The 17,984-nt window shown below is 37.8% G+C and overlaps 1 protein-coding gene across 1 annotated transcript in view; it reads left to right on the top strand.

Annotated features, from left to right (window-relative positions):
* Positions 1 to 4,829: 4,829 nt before the first annotated feature.
* Positions 4,830 to 17,984, top strand: part of ACYP2 (acylphosphatase 2) — a 55,749-nt gene continuing 42,594 nt past the window's right edge. Inside the window, exons 1-3 of the mRNA XM_063327900.1 lie at positions 4,830 to 5,237; positions 5,847 to 5,863; positions 7,989 to 8,098. Of these exons, the coding sequence (XP_063183970.1) occupies positions 5,168 to 5,237; positions 5,847 to 5,863; positions 7,989 to 8,098 (197 nt within the window). The 5' untranslated portion in view covers positions 4,830 to 5,167. The remainder of the gene's footprint in view (positions 5,238 to 5,846; positions 5,864 to 7,988; positions 8,099 to 17,984) is intronic.

Raw genomic sequence — 17,984 nt, 5'->3', positions numbered from 1 at the left:
CCTCCTATGTTGTTTTATTTCAAGGTGAGGCTTAATCTTTGCCAAACACTACTTTGTTTTTTGGCTTGTTAACCTATAACCAGATGCTCTCTTTTAACAGATACCCTTTTTCTACACTTCTCTATAGAGTGCTTAGACTCTCTGTGGTACATGAAGCCTAAATGTTTACTTCAGTTGACACTTTTACAACCATTCCTTTTGATTTTTAATTTTCTCTAAATAAGGTGACTTATGGCTACTGATAACAGTATTAGCAAAACCCTTACAGGCTAGGAACACTTCATTGTCTTATGCTAAAGTATATGGAATAAATGTTGTTTTGTGTTTATTTCTGCCTGATAATAACATTTCAATTCAGTAGTTCTGCAACAAGCTATTGTTTTATATCTCATACAGAAGAATGCAGACTAAGGCTTTTCAAGAATCCTACTGTGAGCCTGTCCTGTGCTTCGGGCTTCTAAATCTGATCTTAAGAGGACAGCTACTGATAGCCAGTGATCCACAGAAAAAGGAAAAAGTGGGATGAAATGAGGCCATCTCTTATTTCACAGCTGGTCAAAATTAAGCCTTCAAAAAGCTTATGGTATATTTAGATGTGATATAAGCAAGGACTGCAAAATAAAAACCCTGAAGAACCTTGGGCAACTTGAAATAAAACCTGTAAAGCTGAAATCCTATTAGTTTTTATTAAAAAAATGATATAATGAGAGTGAATGCAATTTAGGAGAAGAAAGCATGATACATGAAGAAGGAAAAGAGGAAGTTTATCATTTTGTTTGAAAAAGTAAGCACAAAGGAAGAGTAGGGCATTATTTTAAAGGATAGAAGAGACTGACATACATCACATTTAACAGAAACCAAGAAAAAAAAAAAAGACAACAGAAAGGACAAACTAAACCTCTGTAGTGTCTAACCTCCTTCCTAAGCGTTCAGTGCTCCTTAAGTAACAGCAATAACCAGGTAAGAGAAGCAGTAGCTTCTTTTATCTAGAGGCTTTGGTATCCTTTGGGAAGCTACTCATCAAAATCAGCTGGGGACCATTTGCAAGGGAGTCAAGTTTAGAGTTTGGTTCGATAAAGAGTGATGAAGTGGAGTTGCACAAATATTAAAAATTCTAAAGAAAATGTACAGCTAAAGATATCAGCTAGCAAGTTGATGGCTGAGAGAGAGGGGTGAACTCCAAAGAAAAGTCAGGAATGTTAATAGTTTGTAGATTGTGCAAGAAACTCTACAAAAAGGTAGCAGGAGAGCAGAATTGCAATCATGGACGCATCTGAGGATGAGCCATGTTACATTAAAATGGTGCAGAAAAATAGCAGCATAGTTACAAGTTGAAGGATGTATTAAGACAGCAAGGTGGGAAGTAATGTGCCTGATGGGACATTTGCGTGAACGCCAAGGACAGTAATTTTAGGAGCTGCAAACGTCAAGTAGATACGGTGGTGTGATGTGCCAGCCACATAGAGAGAAAGCAGGAGTAGTGGGTATTGAAAGAAATCGCTGTGCCAGAGATGAACAAACAGCATAAATGAAGCCTACAACTTTCAAAATAACTTTAACAACAACAAAAAAGCTTAATAAATAAGAAATTCTTTTATCAAAGACTTTTAATTGATAGTGGTCAGTGTCAAGGGCACCAATAGGTTTAATTGTCCTGACCAGCCTCACCTGGGACCCAGTCACAACCCCTTTGCTTCTTGGTCCATGAGCTCCATTTAAGTTCAGGGCTGAGCATGCTCCTTTCCCTCAAGTCATAAGCAGACTGGTCTCCAGTCCTTCTGGATGCACCTTACCTCTGTGCTATAGCTACGTGTCTAGTCTAGTCTTCTCTGCTCCTGGGTGGACCTTGCTGCTCCCCCTGGCTCTGCCTGCCTTGCTCAGATACTGTGGGACTGTCACTTTACGTGCTGGGATGCCCCTCAGCTCCTTGCATAGCCACACTTATGCTGTTCTCTGATGTTTGGCTGCAATGGCACAGTTACAGGTTTTTGTTGTTTTCTAATAATGATATTCTTTGATATATTCTTTCTTTATGCTATCATTAAAGGCAGGATAGTGGGAAAATTTTACTGCACTTAAAAGTACTAGGAGGAATTTTTAAAGGCTTAATGCTCAGAGCAGAGGCAAGAGACCTAGTGGAAAATCTAGACTTATCTACAATGGAGTTTTCCCCAATTGTGAAAAGCTTCCTAAGTGAAGCACCTTGCAGAATAAAGAAGTCCTTCTGTACAAGCTTAAGTTGCAATAATAGTTGTTCCTATATGATGCTGTGCTGGGAGTGAAAGTCAATCTGTATAGCAGAAGCGAGAACACAAAACAATGTCTTCTGAAAGAGACAGAAGAATAAAAGCTGGCTAGCATATATTTAAATTATCAAGTATCTGTAGTGAACAGAAAAGTGAAATTAATATGGTGAAACAGGAGATGAATCTTAAAAAAGCAAGTGTTGTGAGCACAGCAAAGGCTGGAGCAAACTAGCATTGTAATGGTCATCACTGGAATTTACTGCAGCCCCTGGAATTTCTCACTAAGATATTAATTATTATTGTTGCTGCTTTGTTTTAGTAATAAAAAGGTCACCCTTATTTACTGAGTAGCAAAGTGAATCCAACACGTGGTAACAGCTAAGCTGGCAGCAGTATGAAAGACTCTGTATTTTATCTTCAGATGAGCTACAGATGTTATGGCATTACACTTTCTGTTCATCCTCAAGCTCATCCTAAAGGTACAACAGTTTGTTCATTGCAGGAAATGCTCATAATCATTGGCATTCCTCTTCAGTATAACCAAGGAATATCTTTTATGCCTTAATAGATGTTTAGCATTTTTTACAATTGGCTGTAGCTTTAGGAAGTGCAACCAGCTGATTCTTCTCAGTCTAACATCACCACCCTACAGGAAACAGCTGAAAGAGGGGGGAGAAAATTTCAGAATTTTATGGACTTCATACAGACTGTCTACATTTCTTGATAGTATATGCTAAAGCTCACTTGCTAATTAGAGTATTTAAATACTGTTTGTTAACTCATATTGATTATTTGTACCACAGAATGTTAGGTGTTTCATGGTATCATCTTCTGGAGTTCTTCAGACTCTGCATGGTATCTCTGCTACTTGTCATGAAATAATGAGAAACCCAGACTCATCTAGGGAAAGAATGGCAAGATATTCTTATGCCAAATAAAAAAAAATAATCTTAAACTGACTTTTCTGAAAAAAGACAATAGCAGTAGGAAGACAGGAAATGAGTATCTCTGAGCCAGGAAGCTCTCAAGGACAGTGACAGGAACGGATTCCCATCCTGAGATCAAGCAGTGCAGATATGAGGAGATGTAACTGAGTGACATAAAGAAAACTCAGCTGAAAAGTCAAAGATTCTATTGATAAAACAAAGGTTGCTATTATCAGTACTGGAATGTGCAGGCAGCAAAGTGTAATCAGTACCAGGTTTCAAGGTTTGTATTACAATGCTTTCTACTGTAAATAGGCTGCTACTGTAAATTTATTTTTCACTTGTCTTGCTCTTCACTACTGATAGATGTCAGCAAATGACAAAAGATTTTCAGTCTATAGTGCGTTCTGTTCCTTTCTGTAGAATCCTCCTTTTTAAAAACAAAATGGTGCTGATTACATACCAGCAAAATGTATGACCCCTGTAAAAGGCAAGAGTTTGATTTAATGCTATATAGTTAAAGCAAATTATGAAACTTTTTCCATTGTGCTCCTATTCCCTGTGATACTGGAAGTTTTCTGAATTGATATGAATGTTTTTGTTCTGCACCGAATGGAATGGTTGTTTCTCTAGTTACTTGATGTGTCTTGGAAAAGCAATTTTATTTTTTTCTATGTCTTGATCTAATTTTAACTTCCCTCTAGTCTTGAGATCCAAACATGTAAACAACTCAGGTTATGCTGCATTACTGCTATGACATGAAGTGGTGTGAGGGAGGGAATTGCCTAATGGAGAAAGTAAATAAAGTTATTATGATTTTTATTGTGAAGTCACAGTTAACCTGCCTTTATTTCTTGGTGACTAAGAGGAGGTTGAGCTCATCTTCTGAGGTTGGTTAAATGCTGTCTCTAGTGTACAATTCTGCCTGAAGACACTTATATTTTTTCAGAAAAAAACAAATATGGGGTAGGAAATAAGTTAAACTGCAAGCAGACATAGAACACCCCAAAGAAAAATCTTTGTGGTGTTCGGTTGGAAGCTTGGCCTACTGAACAACCAGTTTCTGGCCTGTATTTTTGCATGTTAACATCTACATAAAAGAAATTACATGCAAACACTTCTGGAAATGTTTGCTAATGAAAACATGAGCACTAATAGTTATCACTGCTGGTCTGGCAAATAGTTTGCATGAGGTGAGCTTCCTAACTCTGAGGCCTGCTGCTCCAGGTGAGGAGCCCAGCCCTTTGCTAGCTTTGCTATTTGCCTCAGGCTGGTGGTTGAACAGGGAAGAGAAATGAGCTTTTGAAACTTTGTGTGAAAGCTTAAGTAATGTGGAGATGTGAGAAAAATCAGTCGTGCACCCTTGCCCAGGAAGGGATGCCCAAGATAAATTTGGTGGTTTTTTTGTATGTTTTAGCTCTCAACTACTTTCTACCTTGTCAGTCAAAATTACCTCAGTTCAGCCACGTATGGCAAATACTTTTTTGTTTCAGTGATTCGGGCAAAGCCTTGGAAAAGGCCAACGCTGGTTACCTGGGCTGCTCGAGGTGGGAAATCCAGCTGGGTGTATTGCACCTACTGCACCACCCCTGAAACAGGAAGCAGTTTCGTTCACATCTTTGTCCTCTAAACGTATTTCTGCCCTCCAACATACGAGGGAATAACGCCTTTCTGAGGGCACAGTAAGTACCTCACAAGGCGCCGTTGGCTGCAGCTGGTGCTCCGGCTGAGCTCCCCTCAGAGCTGCGGGGCCGCGTCTCTCACGGCGGGGAGCGGTGCTCCCGGGTGGCGGTTTCGACCCCTGACTGAGGGGGGCAGGTTCCAGGCGTCCTGGGAACTTTGCCCCTTCCCGCCATCCCTGGAGGGCCGCGGTGTGAGGCGGCCGCTTGGGCGGGAAGCTTGAGCCTCGCGCGCTGCCGTCCGGGGGAGCGCGGCGGCCGCGCTTGGCCGCGGCCCGGCGAACAGCGACAGCGGCTCTTCGCCGGCGCAGCCGCCATGTCTGCCCTGGCGAAGGCCTCCGGCGCCCTCAAGTCGGTGGATTACGAAGTGTTCGGGCGAGTGCAAGGTGAAAACGGGCTCCGGGGTGCGGAGGGGGTGAGGTGGTTGTGGCGGATGGCGCATGCGCGCGCGGGGCCGAGTGAGGCGGGCGGGGGTTGAGGCGAAAGGCGTCGTGTGGGGGAGCGGCCGCGGCGCCTCGTCCCCAGCGGGAACGGGGGTAAAAAGGTTATAAATACGCCCCCGCTGAAGGGCTCGCCTGGTTCCCTGGGGAGCGCAGGCTGGTCTGTCAAAAGCATTTTGCGTTACCCGCGTTTATGGTCTCGTCTTCTGTCAGGGAGGTTATGGGGGAACATCCGTCTGTCCCGTCCTGCGTTGGCAGCAAAACTTTAAAGTGAAAGTTAATTCAAGGGCAATTCCCGTGCTGCAGCGTCTTCGTTAAAGAAAGCTGCCTGCGCTGTGTTGATGAAAGTAACCGTTTGCCAAAGGGAAGGCTCAAGGCTTGTACCCAAACTCTGTATAGAGTTTGCCCAATGTTAAAATTCGTGACTGCTCTCTGAAATACCTGTTAAAAAAAGACTACACATGACTTGTATGCAGTTTACTGTAACTTTATAAAGTGAAATTCCTAGAAGTGGTATTTCAAATGATTTTAATGTCTTTTTCTTTCTTTTTCTAGGTGTTTGTTTCAGGATGGTAAGGCAATGTCCGATTTACCGGTTCTGCTTTACAGTGTAGTATTTCCAGTGCTAAAAATATGGCAGCAGGTTTGTAGAGTATAAATGTAACCAGTCTGTACTTGGAGTTCTAGGTTAAATGGTTAGTATTGCAAGTGGATTTAAAAAGAAAAAAAAAAGTTTTCTATTACTGGTATATTAAAATGGATTTTTAAAAGCTTACTAATGTGTTGCTTGTTTGCATAGTATTTAAAGGTGTTTGGATTACTTGTGATAAAACAACCACAAGAGCATTATAACATGTTGATCTTTAGAATGGTTAACTCTGAAGATCTTGACATTAGCTGCTGAACAATGTGTTCCAGTTTAATTTTTTAATGCAATTATAGTACCTGTATTCAAGGAAGCTTATTGTGTTTCCTTATAACAATGTGCTACAAACATGCAGTCTATGGCTCATATCCCAGCCAGACATCTCCACCAGCTCTGAAAGTGCAGCAGGTAGTTTTGCATTTCACAGAAACCCAAGAAACAAGAGGGCATGTTTCAGATAAGAGATTTTTGTCTGAAAATAGTTGGACCATCCTTAATATTAGACCTAAAAGTTTTTATATGTTTTTTCTATATGTATTGTGAAATAGTGCAAAATTGAAGTGGATAGAGGATTACAATATAGTATGTCTTGAATTTAGTTATTCTACCAAGTGTAAAGTGTATGTCCACGTATTATGTGGTGGGCGCAGGTACAAGCTTGCTCTGCCTTGTTTTGAACTGACCTGGAGCCATGTGAACACACACCACAGTGCCAGTCCTGAGCTAATAAGCAGCATTGAGAAACAGGTTGTCAGCTGTATTCTCATGATTTTGGACAAGTTAGTATGGAGAAGTTGCTTATAATCAACTTGGAAAATATTCTTCCTAGGTAGCAACACTTTTTCATTGTCTAGTTTACCCCAAAATTTGTTTAATCTTCAGGGATGTAATCATATTGGTCTAAAGTTTGGCTCTTGGCATTATAAGTGCCTAAAGAGGCTGATAATGCAGTGTGCACATTGAGTATCTGTGTACTGTTTTGGGCATTACTGCACATACTCTGAAATGTTTGGTGGTTATTTCCCATCAAAATGTATTGAAGACTCTCAGATCTTATTGTTAGAGCCATCAGCCTGTTGATGTTCTGCAATACAAGATAAAAACATGGGCCGTGTACTCTTACACCTCTTTACTAAATATGCAAGAAGTAAAAGGAGGTACCTTTAATATAAAGAAATATGCGGTATATGTACCTGAAAGACAGAAAATGAAAGTTTAAAAAAAACAACAGAAGCGATGACCTCAAAACACAGGGTACTTAGAAGTTCCTGATTTCATCACAAGAAGTGAATAACTGTGAAACCATAATTTGGTGTGGTATTGCAAAAATATTAGAAAGCCAGTATGACCTTTGCTGCTATTTGTTAGTTGTAATGCAGCAGCTGGGGGTAGAGTTTGAGGTGAAAGTCAGGTGGAAAGGATTTAAAATGAAAATGAAAAGGAACTCAGAAGCTGGTACATATAGCAAATTTAATGAGTTTAGACACTGTGATTGTTGAAGAGGCAAATGAGCAGTGATAGGAGCTATAGAAAGCAGTAGAGCTAGGTACAAGGGAGTGCTGTGGGATTAGTAGAGTCCTTTGTGATCAAAACTGTGTTAAGAGTTCCTGAAATAAGGGGAGCAAGTCTTTGGCCTCCCTGTGAATGAGGCGGAAAAAAAAAAAAGCCAGAAGGTTTCTCTGCATGTACATATGATAAAGCAAAGAGGAAGATTACTTTTATTATGAGCAGTGTAATAGCTCGGTGGGAGCCATCATATGTATAGTTTTTTTGAAGAAAAGTATTAAAAGCTGTGAAAATGAAAGTGCGAATTAACTCATGCATTTATTACGTATATGTAAAATCTCATTCTTCAAAAGTTGGCTGCTTCTGCTGCAACTTCAGAGCTGACAGGAATATCTTAATGGCTGAGTATGAGCATTATCTATGGAGTATTTTTTTTCTTAAGTGTAGATCTTTTAGCTATGAAAATGAAAGTGGGGTTTTAAGTGGTATAGGTGTGGTGTATGTGCTGACACTGATTGTCCTCTTTTCATTATTTTTCAAATCAGTACACAGAAGAGGAAGCTAGGAAATTAGGAGTGGTTGGCTGGGTTAAAAATACCAGTCAAGGAACTGTAACAGGCCAAGTTCAGGGCCCAGAAGATAAAGTAAATGCGATGTAAGTACTTTTGTGGTTTTTTTCTTCGTCTTACTAAAGTAATTTACAGAAGCTTTTTTTGATCCAAAGTGACAAACAGATTCATACGTCAGCAAGGTAACAGTACTTTCAATAATCAGTTTTAGTTTTGAGGAGTTGAGAAGATGCTTTTTTTAAGCTGTAAAAAAAAAAAAAGTGTTAAAGCATTAAAAATATTGTGTAGCATCAGGGTTAATTTCTAGTGTCACATAGTTTGCCAGTGTATTTTCTGAACTGACTGTTTTCTTGTGAGAAGAAGAAAAAGCCTTTATTCGTATATTTGAGCAAAGATCTGGTTTTCAATTCTTCAAAACTTGTCTGTTAAGAAACAGAGTGAAGAACTTGAAATGCTTGCTTAGCCTGTACTTGTATTTAAACCATTTCCTTTAAATTGATTTTCCTTTCCTTTAAATTTATTTTCCTACAAATTTCCTCTCCTTTAAGTTGATTTTAAATTTGATTTCCTGATTTGAAAAAATTAATACATAAATAACACATTTCATCACAGGCCTGGAGTTTCTACCTTCTGGAAATAAATTTTGAAATATTTTGGTGCCTTTAGAAGAATGGCTATGATTTTCTTTATGAAGTTGCCAATTTTCAAAAGCTTAAAGCTATCACTCTGAGGAAGTGATGCCTGGAAAAACACAAAGCCCACTTCGGTTGCTTCCCACTATAATTTTGTTGGGAGTTTTTAAAAATACCTCAACAAAGAATGAGCACTGTTAAAACTTTCCTTTGTAGGCTTTATTATGGATGGATAATTATTAGTGCAAATTCTGCCAGTGCTTCTGACACAGGACTTGCTTCAAAACTGAACTTGGATAAAGTGAAGTTGTGTTTTTGTAGAGAAAATAGTGTTATGCTTTCTGGTGAAAATATTTATATATGATTATCTAATGTGAGAGAAGTATTTGTAGCAATTACTTTCTTTGGTCTTGAGCTTAACATTAGGTTGCATATATTGATCTGCAAAACATTTACAAAGCCAGGGGAACATCAGTTCTTTGCTTCCTATGTCAAGTTAATACTTATTTTCTGGAAGACCTTTAATAGCCTGATGTAAATATTTTGCAGATTTAGTATCTTGGTGCCATCTTTCTACTTAATTTAGAACACCAAAAATGAACATGTGAGGAATCAGGGTTTGGTTTCTGTTTGTTGGAGTACTTTTTCATTTAAAAATTTCTAGTCAGCTGATTTAATTGAGCAGATTTAAGTGAAAGCACAGCTGAGTTCCTTATATTTCTTGTATTTGTGTGAATTAGAACAGAATGGTGTTTTCTTCCATACTTTTCCCTTCCCTGTTATCTATGTTGATGGCATTTAAAGGAAACCGTGCTTACCCCAACACCAGAAAGTTTGTGTGTAATATGGGATCTTGCAGTAAAGCTGCAAAATTAGATTAGTAAGACTAGGCTTGTTCTCAAAGATGTGTTGGCATACAAACTATTCCAAAAGGAAATAGAAGATTGTTATGCAATTTTAAGTAGGGTCAGCAAGCAGGATTATGACCAAAACCACCCCCACTTGTTGAAGCTTCTGATGTATGTTATGTTTGATATTCAGAGCAAATAAAGTTGTTTTCAAATGTCGCTGCTTCGTTTCATGCTAGAAATCAATGTTTTCCTCTGATGTGTGAATAATGTTGCAATGCTGAAGTTAAAGTATGATTTTTTTGAAGTATGCATTGAGATACAAATAACTAAATTGGAGATCCTGCAGTAGAATGCTGAAGGAGAAACATTTCACTTTTCCTCGCTCCCTGTGTGGGATCTGATAGATTGAAAAAGTAGTGAGTTTGTTTCGCATTAAGTTGGTGAACTTGAGCGTGAAAAGGGAGCTATTGTATACGAACAGCTACTTTCAAAGGCCCTTATTTCTCTTTGCTAGTACATGTTAATAGAAGGTTAAAATAGGTTTGAGGTTTTGAAGTTTTTTCTAGAGCCTATAGCATTTTTTTTGTAATGCTCAGTCATGCTTCCTAAGAAATCGTCTGTGTTCTAGATTCAAGGGCTATTTAAAACGTTATATTAAATAAAACCAAAATGAGGCTTACTTCTGCCATGGCAAATTATTATAAACCAGTAATCCTAAACATATATTTGTATTCAAACTGTGATAAACAATCAGCAGGAAATTCTGGCACTGGAATCCTATGCAAGCTGTGGTTTGTATTTGCTAAATATTCAGAACTTAAGAGGTTCTATGTGTATGACTTCTTAAAAGTTTGGAGATCTCTATGTTCAAAGAAATTGAATACTTTTCAGAGGAATACAGTACATGAATTGATATTGAAAGATATCTCAAGAAAGGTTCCTGGTAAGCGCTATTTGAAATATGGGAATAATGTGTTGCCTTGTAGAAGTTTTTCAGGAATAGTTTGTGCAGTGTCTTTTGGCACAAAATAGCCTGATTTTCAGAGGTGCAGTGCTTGGACTTCTAAAAATCACGTATTAATGGTAATAAAATGATTTTTCAGTTGTTTTACTGGTTCTGGCTTGTTAGTATTTTTTAGGGGAGCTGGAAGGGATGTTTTGGTCTATCATAAACAATGTTTATCTTTTCATGAGGCTAAATTGTCAAGAACATAGAGTAAAAAGAGTAGGGATACTGTAAGAAAGTACAATTCTAGAACAGGTAAATAGAAAAAGCAAGATGGGAGCAGAGAAAAGAGGCATAAGTATTTGAGACGAGGATAAAGATAGGGAAAGTGTAAAAAATGAAGGAAAAAATGCCATGAGACAATTCAACACTATCAGAAGCATGGAGTGAATAACAAAGCATGCCTTTGTTCTGGAGCAGTAATGCGGCAGACCTCTAAGCCAACGGTTTTCTAGCAGCAGTCTTCTGCTCCTGATTTTCTGACCTTTTAATTCTGTTTTGTATCACTACTTGCATTGTGAGGCATAGCTAGGAAGCATCTGGTATGGGGTCAAGAAACAATGCCTTTATGTGATTATTTTTTTAATGCAGGCTGCAAGGTAAAATATAATCTGGGAGGAATCATGAGGACAGTCCTGGTGATGTATTTTAAGCATTACTGTAACGCATGTGTAGAGTTTAGATGGAGAGTGATCAGAACCAGTATAAAGTGGAGAAAATAAGATGTAAAGCAGGAGAGTGGGAGGTAGGACTATCCACCCATACTTAAAGCTTTCTAGTGAAGTGAGAGCATGTTAGAGAAGATCTATTTTGAAAATCAGCTGTCCAGATAACTGATGGTCTTTGTAGAGTCTTGGGTAATCAAATACAACTTTATTGTGTTAGAACTGGGGGATTAGGTGCAGAAAGGGAGCCAGAGGCTGCTTACCTAGTGCTGCAGATGCAGCACAGGAGTGTTTGCTGATGCAGGCAGTGGGCTGCAGGTTTGGTTTCTTCCCATCTTGCCAAGGGAAATAACTGGCCTCTTTTACCTGAGCCTGATGTAGTTTCTTAAGCATGTGCTGAAGCCTGGATTTTGTCCTAAAATGTGGAAGTAATTGTTTCCTTGCAGGCATAACATATGATTATGATGAATTTGATAGATGACATGCAAAGTAGAGTTTGCTCTGGAGCATATAAGAGCTTAGCAGGGGTATTCTGACTGTTGCAGAAATAAGTGGAAAATGATAGGTAAGTATGAAGGATTGGGGCCTGAAAAGTGTTGCACATGCAAGAGGTTTCATTCCTTATTGGACCATTCACTTAGTGTTCAACATCAAATATAAATTTTTGTTGAAGTGGTGCTGGAAGGCTGACTTCGTTGATTTACATTCTGTGGTGGTGAAATCTTGATCACACTGAAAACTGGCAAAATTTACCAACTTCCTTGAGGCTAGTATTTCAGTGTGAATTTCGCTGAAATGCAAGAAGCTTAAGGTATGAACGATCAGGTTTTGATTTTAGATATTTTCATTGCAAGATTTGTCTTCAGTTTGTTTTTAATTAAAAACTTAGATTCTCAAAGATCAGGTGACGTTTACATAGTGTATTTTGAAGCTAATTTTTTATTTTAATTAGGAGATCCTGCAGATCATTTTGGAGGGTATTTTTAATAAGTCTTGAGAACATTTTACGTGTAAGCTTGCTTTAATATCCCTTGCTTTATAACCTCTAGATGGAGCTGTTTGTTCTGCAGATGCTTTCAACTAGACACGTTTCATTTGAAGTGAATCTATTTTTAGACTGTTATGGTAGAATCCATCTTCACTACCTTTTTCCCTACTGTATTTTATAGTCTTGTTCTGTTTGCTGCTATTGCTTCATGCAGATAACACCCATTGTCCTTAGACACTAAAATCTCATTTTCAGTCTTACATTTCTGTAAACCAAAGAACACTAAAGTCACAAGAGAGGCAGAGTTGTGGCATTTCTAAAACATAATGACATATAGTTTCATAGTAAAATGAAGGCTTTTTTGACGGTGCAGATATTGTTAAATGGGGTAGAGGAGGTAGTCCTTTGGTTTCTTTTTTCAGTGAGACTTATAGTACAGGGGTTTTCATTATAGTATCTTGTGATATTCTTTCCCATTTTATTCATCAGAATAAGGTTAGAGCCTTCATAGCCTTTGTGGTGGTTGCCATAGCAACTTGCAATGACAGGCTAGAAATCGCTTTCCTATGAGCATTTTGTGAACTTTGAATGATGACATATTACTTAGTTATCCATTAAAAAGGGAAGATAAGACTCTTGTAATGTAGATTGCCAAGTTCAGAATTTATTACAAAAATCAAAGGTTTTAAATCAGGCTGACACTTTAAAATGTAAAATTTTAGGACATTTTTTAGGCACAAGTAGTGTATAACAGCATTGGAAGTACTCTTCCTGTCTTTGTAGAAAGACACGATATTAAATATAGATTGCTTGTCTTGGAAATTGTTTTTAATTAGTAAATTAATGCTAATTTAATTTGAACAGTTTAATTTTTAATATCAAGGCCCGTTAAGAAGAATTAATATTAAATATATAAATGACACAAGACTTGAAAATTACTTCAGTGTGTATCTGCATGGAAAAATCTAGATTTTTACCACATAAAAGGGGAGAAGGGGACTCTGTATTAGTTAATATTGCAACTGTCATTCTTTCTCTGTTTCATTAGTCAGGTGTATCCAAGCTTCCATTCTACCAACTGGCATTGAATAAATGTTTTTTCTTCTTTAATGTAATTTTTAAATTGTTTGCAGAGAATAGCCCTGATGACATGAAGTGGAACTAAATGCTAGTAAAAAAAACCTGCTCCGTATTTAGACTATGACTGGGTTCCTTGAGCAAGATTCTAGATCTTAATGCACAATTTATGTTGCGATATAAAATGAACAGATTTTATTCTGTATTTTGAGGTTTTTTCTCCATTTAAAAAAAGATTTATTTTAAAATTTTCAGCTTAAATGTTGTTTAAGAGGAGAAAGCGCAACACTTCTTTGCATGTAATCCTAGGCATAATGGTAAAAATGAATCTGCAGAGGACATTTGGACAGACAAGGAAGTGGTTTAAGTTTTTAGATACATTTGAGACATCTGGGATGTACCCAGAAGCCTGCTATTGAAAAGAAGACAAAGGCAGTTGAGTGAAAAGTTCAGAGAGGTTGGAAATACTGCTGGATTAGGGAGAGAATATGGAAGTCAATTTGGGTTTGGCAGCATCTGATCTGTAAAATGTGATTGCAGACTGGGAATCGGTAGATTCAAGAAGTGGTAACACCAGACTAGCAGAAAAGGTGCAAAACTTAACAGAGATACTTTTTAAGTCTAGGGGCAGAGAGGCAGCATGATACAGTAACCAAAGATGTGCTGTAATAGGAAAAAAATGATTATGGGAAGTTGGTTCTAGAGATAGAAGGAAAACTCTGAAATCTTTTAATATGGGAGGAGGAGAATGTCGAAGGAATGAGCTAGTTGCAGTGGAAGTGAAATACCAAGGAGGGGTTGAAGCCAAGTGTATGGTCAAATAGGGTAGAGAGGATTTAGGAAGAAAGAACTCATTAGACCATCTTAATACAAGTACTTCTAAAACAAATTAAGTAGGTTGAGAAACTCTTACTGTTCTTCAAAGACAAATGCAGTTGTTCTTAAAATAGGCTCCAAATTCATAGAGCACTTATTGTTTACCTTGTGTCTTGTCAGTGAGGCAGCTGTGCACCATGATGGTATGGCTGAAATCTTCCCTGGATGTGCTGTTCTTGGGAAGCTGACAGTGATGTATTCTGAAGGAAAGGGGAGAGAGAAATTAAAACCACATTCTTTAAGCTTTCTTTCTTACTTTGCTAAAATGTGAAATAGTGAAAAATGGTTAGGATGTGTTCTCATTTATGGTTGTAATGAAGTACAGTTTTTACATTAATCACTGCTGAAGGTGATTTACAGTATTTCAGTGACTCAGTAGCAGTCAGATGACAAGAAATATGACAGATTTTTATAGTTCAGTGTGGATCCAAGTATAACAAGCTCAATTTTTTCGTTTGGGTTTATTTTTATTTGTTTAAAGGTGCAGGTAACCTGTACTAGAAAATTAATTATGTTAAACTATAATCTTTGTGGCTAGTATAATGGTAAATGTGACTATCTCTTCATACCAAATGTTTGAGGTATTCATTTCTTATCTCTGATTACTTGTTTATTGTTTAAAATTGACAGGCTAAATTGTGAACTATTTAAGTTATGCAAGCTCAGGTTGGTCCTGCAAATTAAATTTACTAAATGTTACTGATGATGACCTGTGAAAGAATGGTGTTAAACCTTGTTATTTGGAGTTTTAGCGGTTCAAAACTAGATAAATAAAGAACTAATTACAGTTTATTGTAGCAACTCTACTCTGCTTGCAAAGACAAGGAATGGGTCAGGTAAGTCAAAAGATGTAGTTTTTTTGTTACCAGTTACTGAGAATAAAACCAATAAGATATTAATGATATTTAGCTGAAGGGGAGAGCTGCATGTTTCCAATACAAAACTGGAGGCCTAGTGGCTTACCCTTGTTCTGCCCTTGCCATTTTGTATTCTACAGCAGTGCCATCTGCCATCATCACTGTAGTCACTTTTTAGTCACTTAGGGACATAGCAAAAGGCGGTTCTCTCCCTGTGCACCAGGAGTGGTTGAAGGAAGAGAGGTGTAGCTCTCCACTGAAGGTCACACAGCCCACCAGTGACAGAGCCAGAAATAGAAGTGGACTCCTGCCACAGGTCCTGTTTTATAGACTATGCTGAATTGTCACTGTTCTTTACTTTGAAATGTCATAAACCACTAAAGCTTTTAATGATGGTTATGACTTTCTGGATATGGAATAGTTCACCCACACACCTCCATTTCTTCTGCTGGGGTATAAAGATAGCTATATGGTATGAGCATGTAGATTTTTTTTAAAAATCTAGTAATTTTTACAGTTGCTGGGAATTTGCAGTAGGTCAGTGGAACTGACATTCCTTATAAAGTATCTGATCCCATTTCTGATCACTGAAGTGTTCATAGTAATATATGTTGATAAACATATATTTTAACAAATTTTACTAAATGCAGGATTGTAATGTAAATGTCAAATGGTTAAAAATAGATCTTTGGCAACAAATCGGTAATTATCAATAAAAGCAGGTACTTGAAAAGTGTAAGTTTCTTTGAAACCTATTATAGATGCTATATTTGACAAAGCTGCCTGGGTTTTTGCAGTATGAAATAAAACTAGTACTTGAGTGATGGAAGGTTCTAAATGTTGGTCCTACTGAACATGGCTTACTCTGTCAAGATTGCTGAGACAATGTCTGTGTTGCATTCTGAGGCACAGTCTTCCTTTGCCCCTGTTGAAACAGCCAAAAGCTGTGGGACTCTGTTTTCACAGCAGTGACGCTCAGATGCTATACTTCGCTTCTCAGCAGGGTTTTCTAGCTTGAAGTATCAAGCTAGATGCTTCATCAATGATACTCTCTAGCTTCCAGTCATCTTGGCACATAGCAGAGCTTCCTTGTGTTTGCCAATATCAAATTGCATAAATTTGAAGGGAGGAAATTGAGAAACTTGATATAATTTCCTATGTAGTAAAGGTTCAGATGCTGGTGAGACTGAATTTATTCATGTGCATGAATTACACACATGCGATTGTATATGAACTCTGGTGAATTTATATACAGGCATCTTGGCCACAGCTTGCGTGTGGTGTTTCAGACAAGTTCTGAAAAAACAACTAATGTGGTTCTTAAAGAACAACTTTAGAAATATAATTCTTTGTTTTGCATTTCTTATTCAAACGCATTTTCTTTGACCTCAAATTCTGAAGTGTGTTTTCTACTGAAATAAATAGGGGCATTTTAAAATGTTTTTTGAACTGCATTGCTTAAGGCTAATATGTGTCAGCAGATTAGACACAAAGATTGTGTAGGATGGTTTTGAATTTTTTCAGTGTTGTCCAGAAAGCCATGCCAAAAGTGATATAAATTCTGGTATGAAACTTTCTGGTTTGGTTTCATGTACATTCTGATGTTTCTCCTTAGGTAGATATTAATTGTCATCTGCATGAACTAAAAAATAGCCAGGGATACCTGTGTTGTAGCTGGATATCGTAGTAGATCTTTGCCTTCTGAAAAGTGCAAGGTGTAAGAATTAATAAATCTTCTGTATGCTGAAAGGGTAACTAACACTTATAATTTGATAAGGGTGTCCACTTGATGTTCTAACCTACAGAAGCTTACTGAGAAGGAGGAAAATTCAACCAGCTGGTCTAAAAATGGAGATTAAATGGCAGAGCAATGTTAAAAGATCATTACTGAATTTGTAAAGCCAAGCATTCAAAACTCTGGATGGATTAGAAATGAGTTGTACTACAGTACAGACATTATAATGTCTGTTTCATTCTCTGATCTTCCCACTTGATGACTGAAGGGGTTTGTTTTTCTTTTTGTGCTGTTTATGTTTGAAGGTTAATAGTCCAGTAAGTGGGGAACAAGCCTGTTATGACCACTTTTCTATCTTAAGAGGGATGAAGGGTGTTATTCTGGGTCCAGAGATTTGTGTTTGTAATCCACAGGAGAAAGCAACATTAAACTAATATTAAGGTTGCATAACGTAAGGATGAAAAGACCTCTCCAAGAATGCTGCTGCTGTCCCCAGAGCAAGCGTTACAAACTAGGCAAAAAAGAGTCAGGATTAAGCTAGTAGTAGCCCTTGCTTCTGGTGAGAAATCATGTGGGAATATTTTTCAGATGTATGTATTTCATCCTGTGTATAATACCAGACGCAAGAGCTCTTCCATAAGAATGCAAAAATTTTCTAGTCCAAATGGACAGCATACAAAGGAGAGGGTAGATAATTAACCATGTATCCTGTGTTGAGCGGGTGGATTTGATTTAGTTCTGAATTCAGGAGTTGAATTATGCATATATCCTGTGAATCTTGCTAGCAGGGATCTTACCAACATTCTGGTGGTAAAAATGCTGACTTGGAAAAAGCATCATCTTTCTAGGATTTAAGCACTTCAGTAGCTAGATGAATCTGGGACATTAAGTGGAATCTTTATTACTTATGCCATGCTGCACAGATAGCCAGAAAGGAAGAGGTGGCTGGTTAGAGCTTGTTGTAGCGGGAAAGACTCTGAAGCCTTTTTATGTTGCTGAGAAATACCTGTTTGTTTTATTCCACAAATTACTATAGTACTGATTTGATTCAGGAGCAAGCTGTGTTCAGTTTATTTACCATATTTTTATTGAAGATGAGTATGCTTCACACCTATGTACTTAAGATATGCCCTTTGTGAACAGGAGGGAAAAAAAATAATTGTTTCTGATGCTGCTCTTCTCTCTGCCCCTACTTAGTGCATTGCAGCAGTAGGAAAAAAATGTATTGCTGGGTAACTTCATTATATGGTATATAACTCAGTGTTGTCTTGTTCTTTTCTCCCAA

Source organism: Chroicocephalus ridibundus, chromosome 3 (genome assembly GCF_963924245.1).
Source record: "Chroicocephalus ridibundus chromosome 3, bChrRid1.1, whole genome shotgun sequence".
Taxonomy (NCBI): domain Eukaryota; kingdom Metazoa; phylum Chordata; class Aves; order Charadriiformes; family Laridae; genus Chroicocephalus; species Chroicocephalus ridibundus.
The sequence above is the reverse complement of the archived record's forward strand: the minus strand, read 5'-3'. Positions and strand labels throughout refer to the sequence as shown.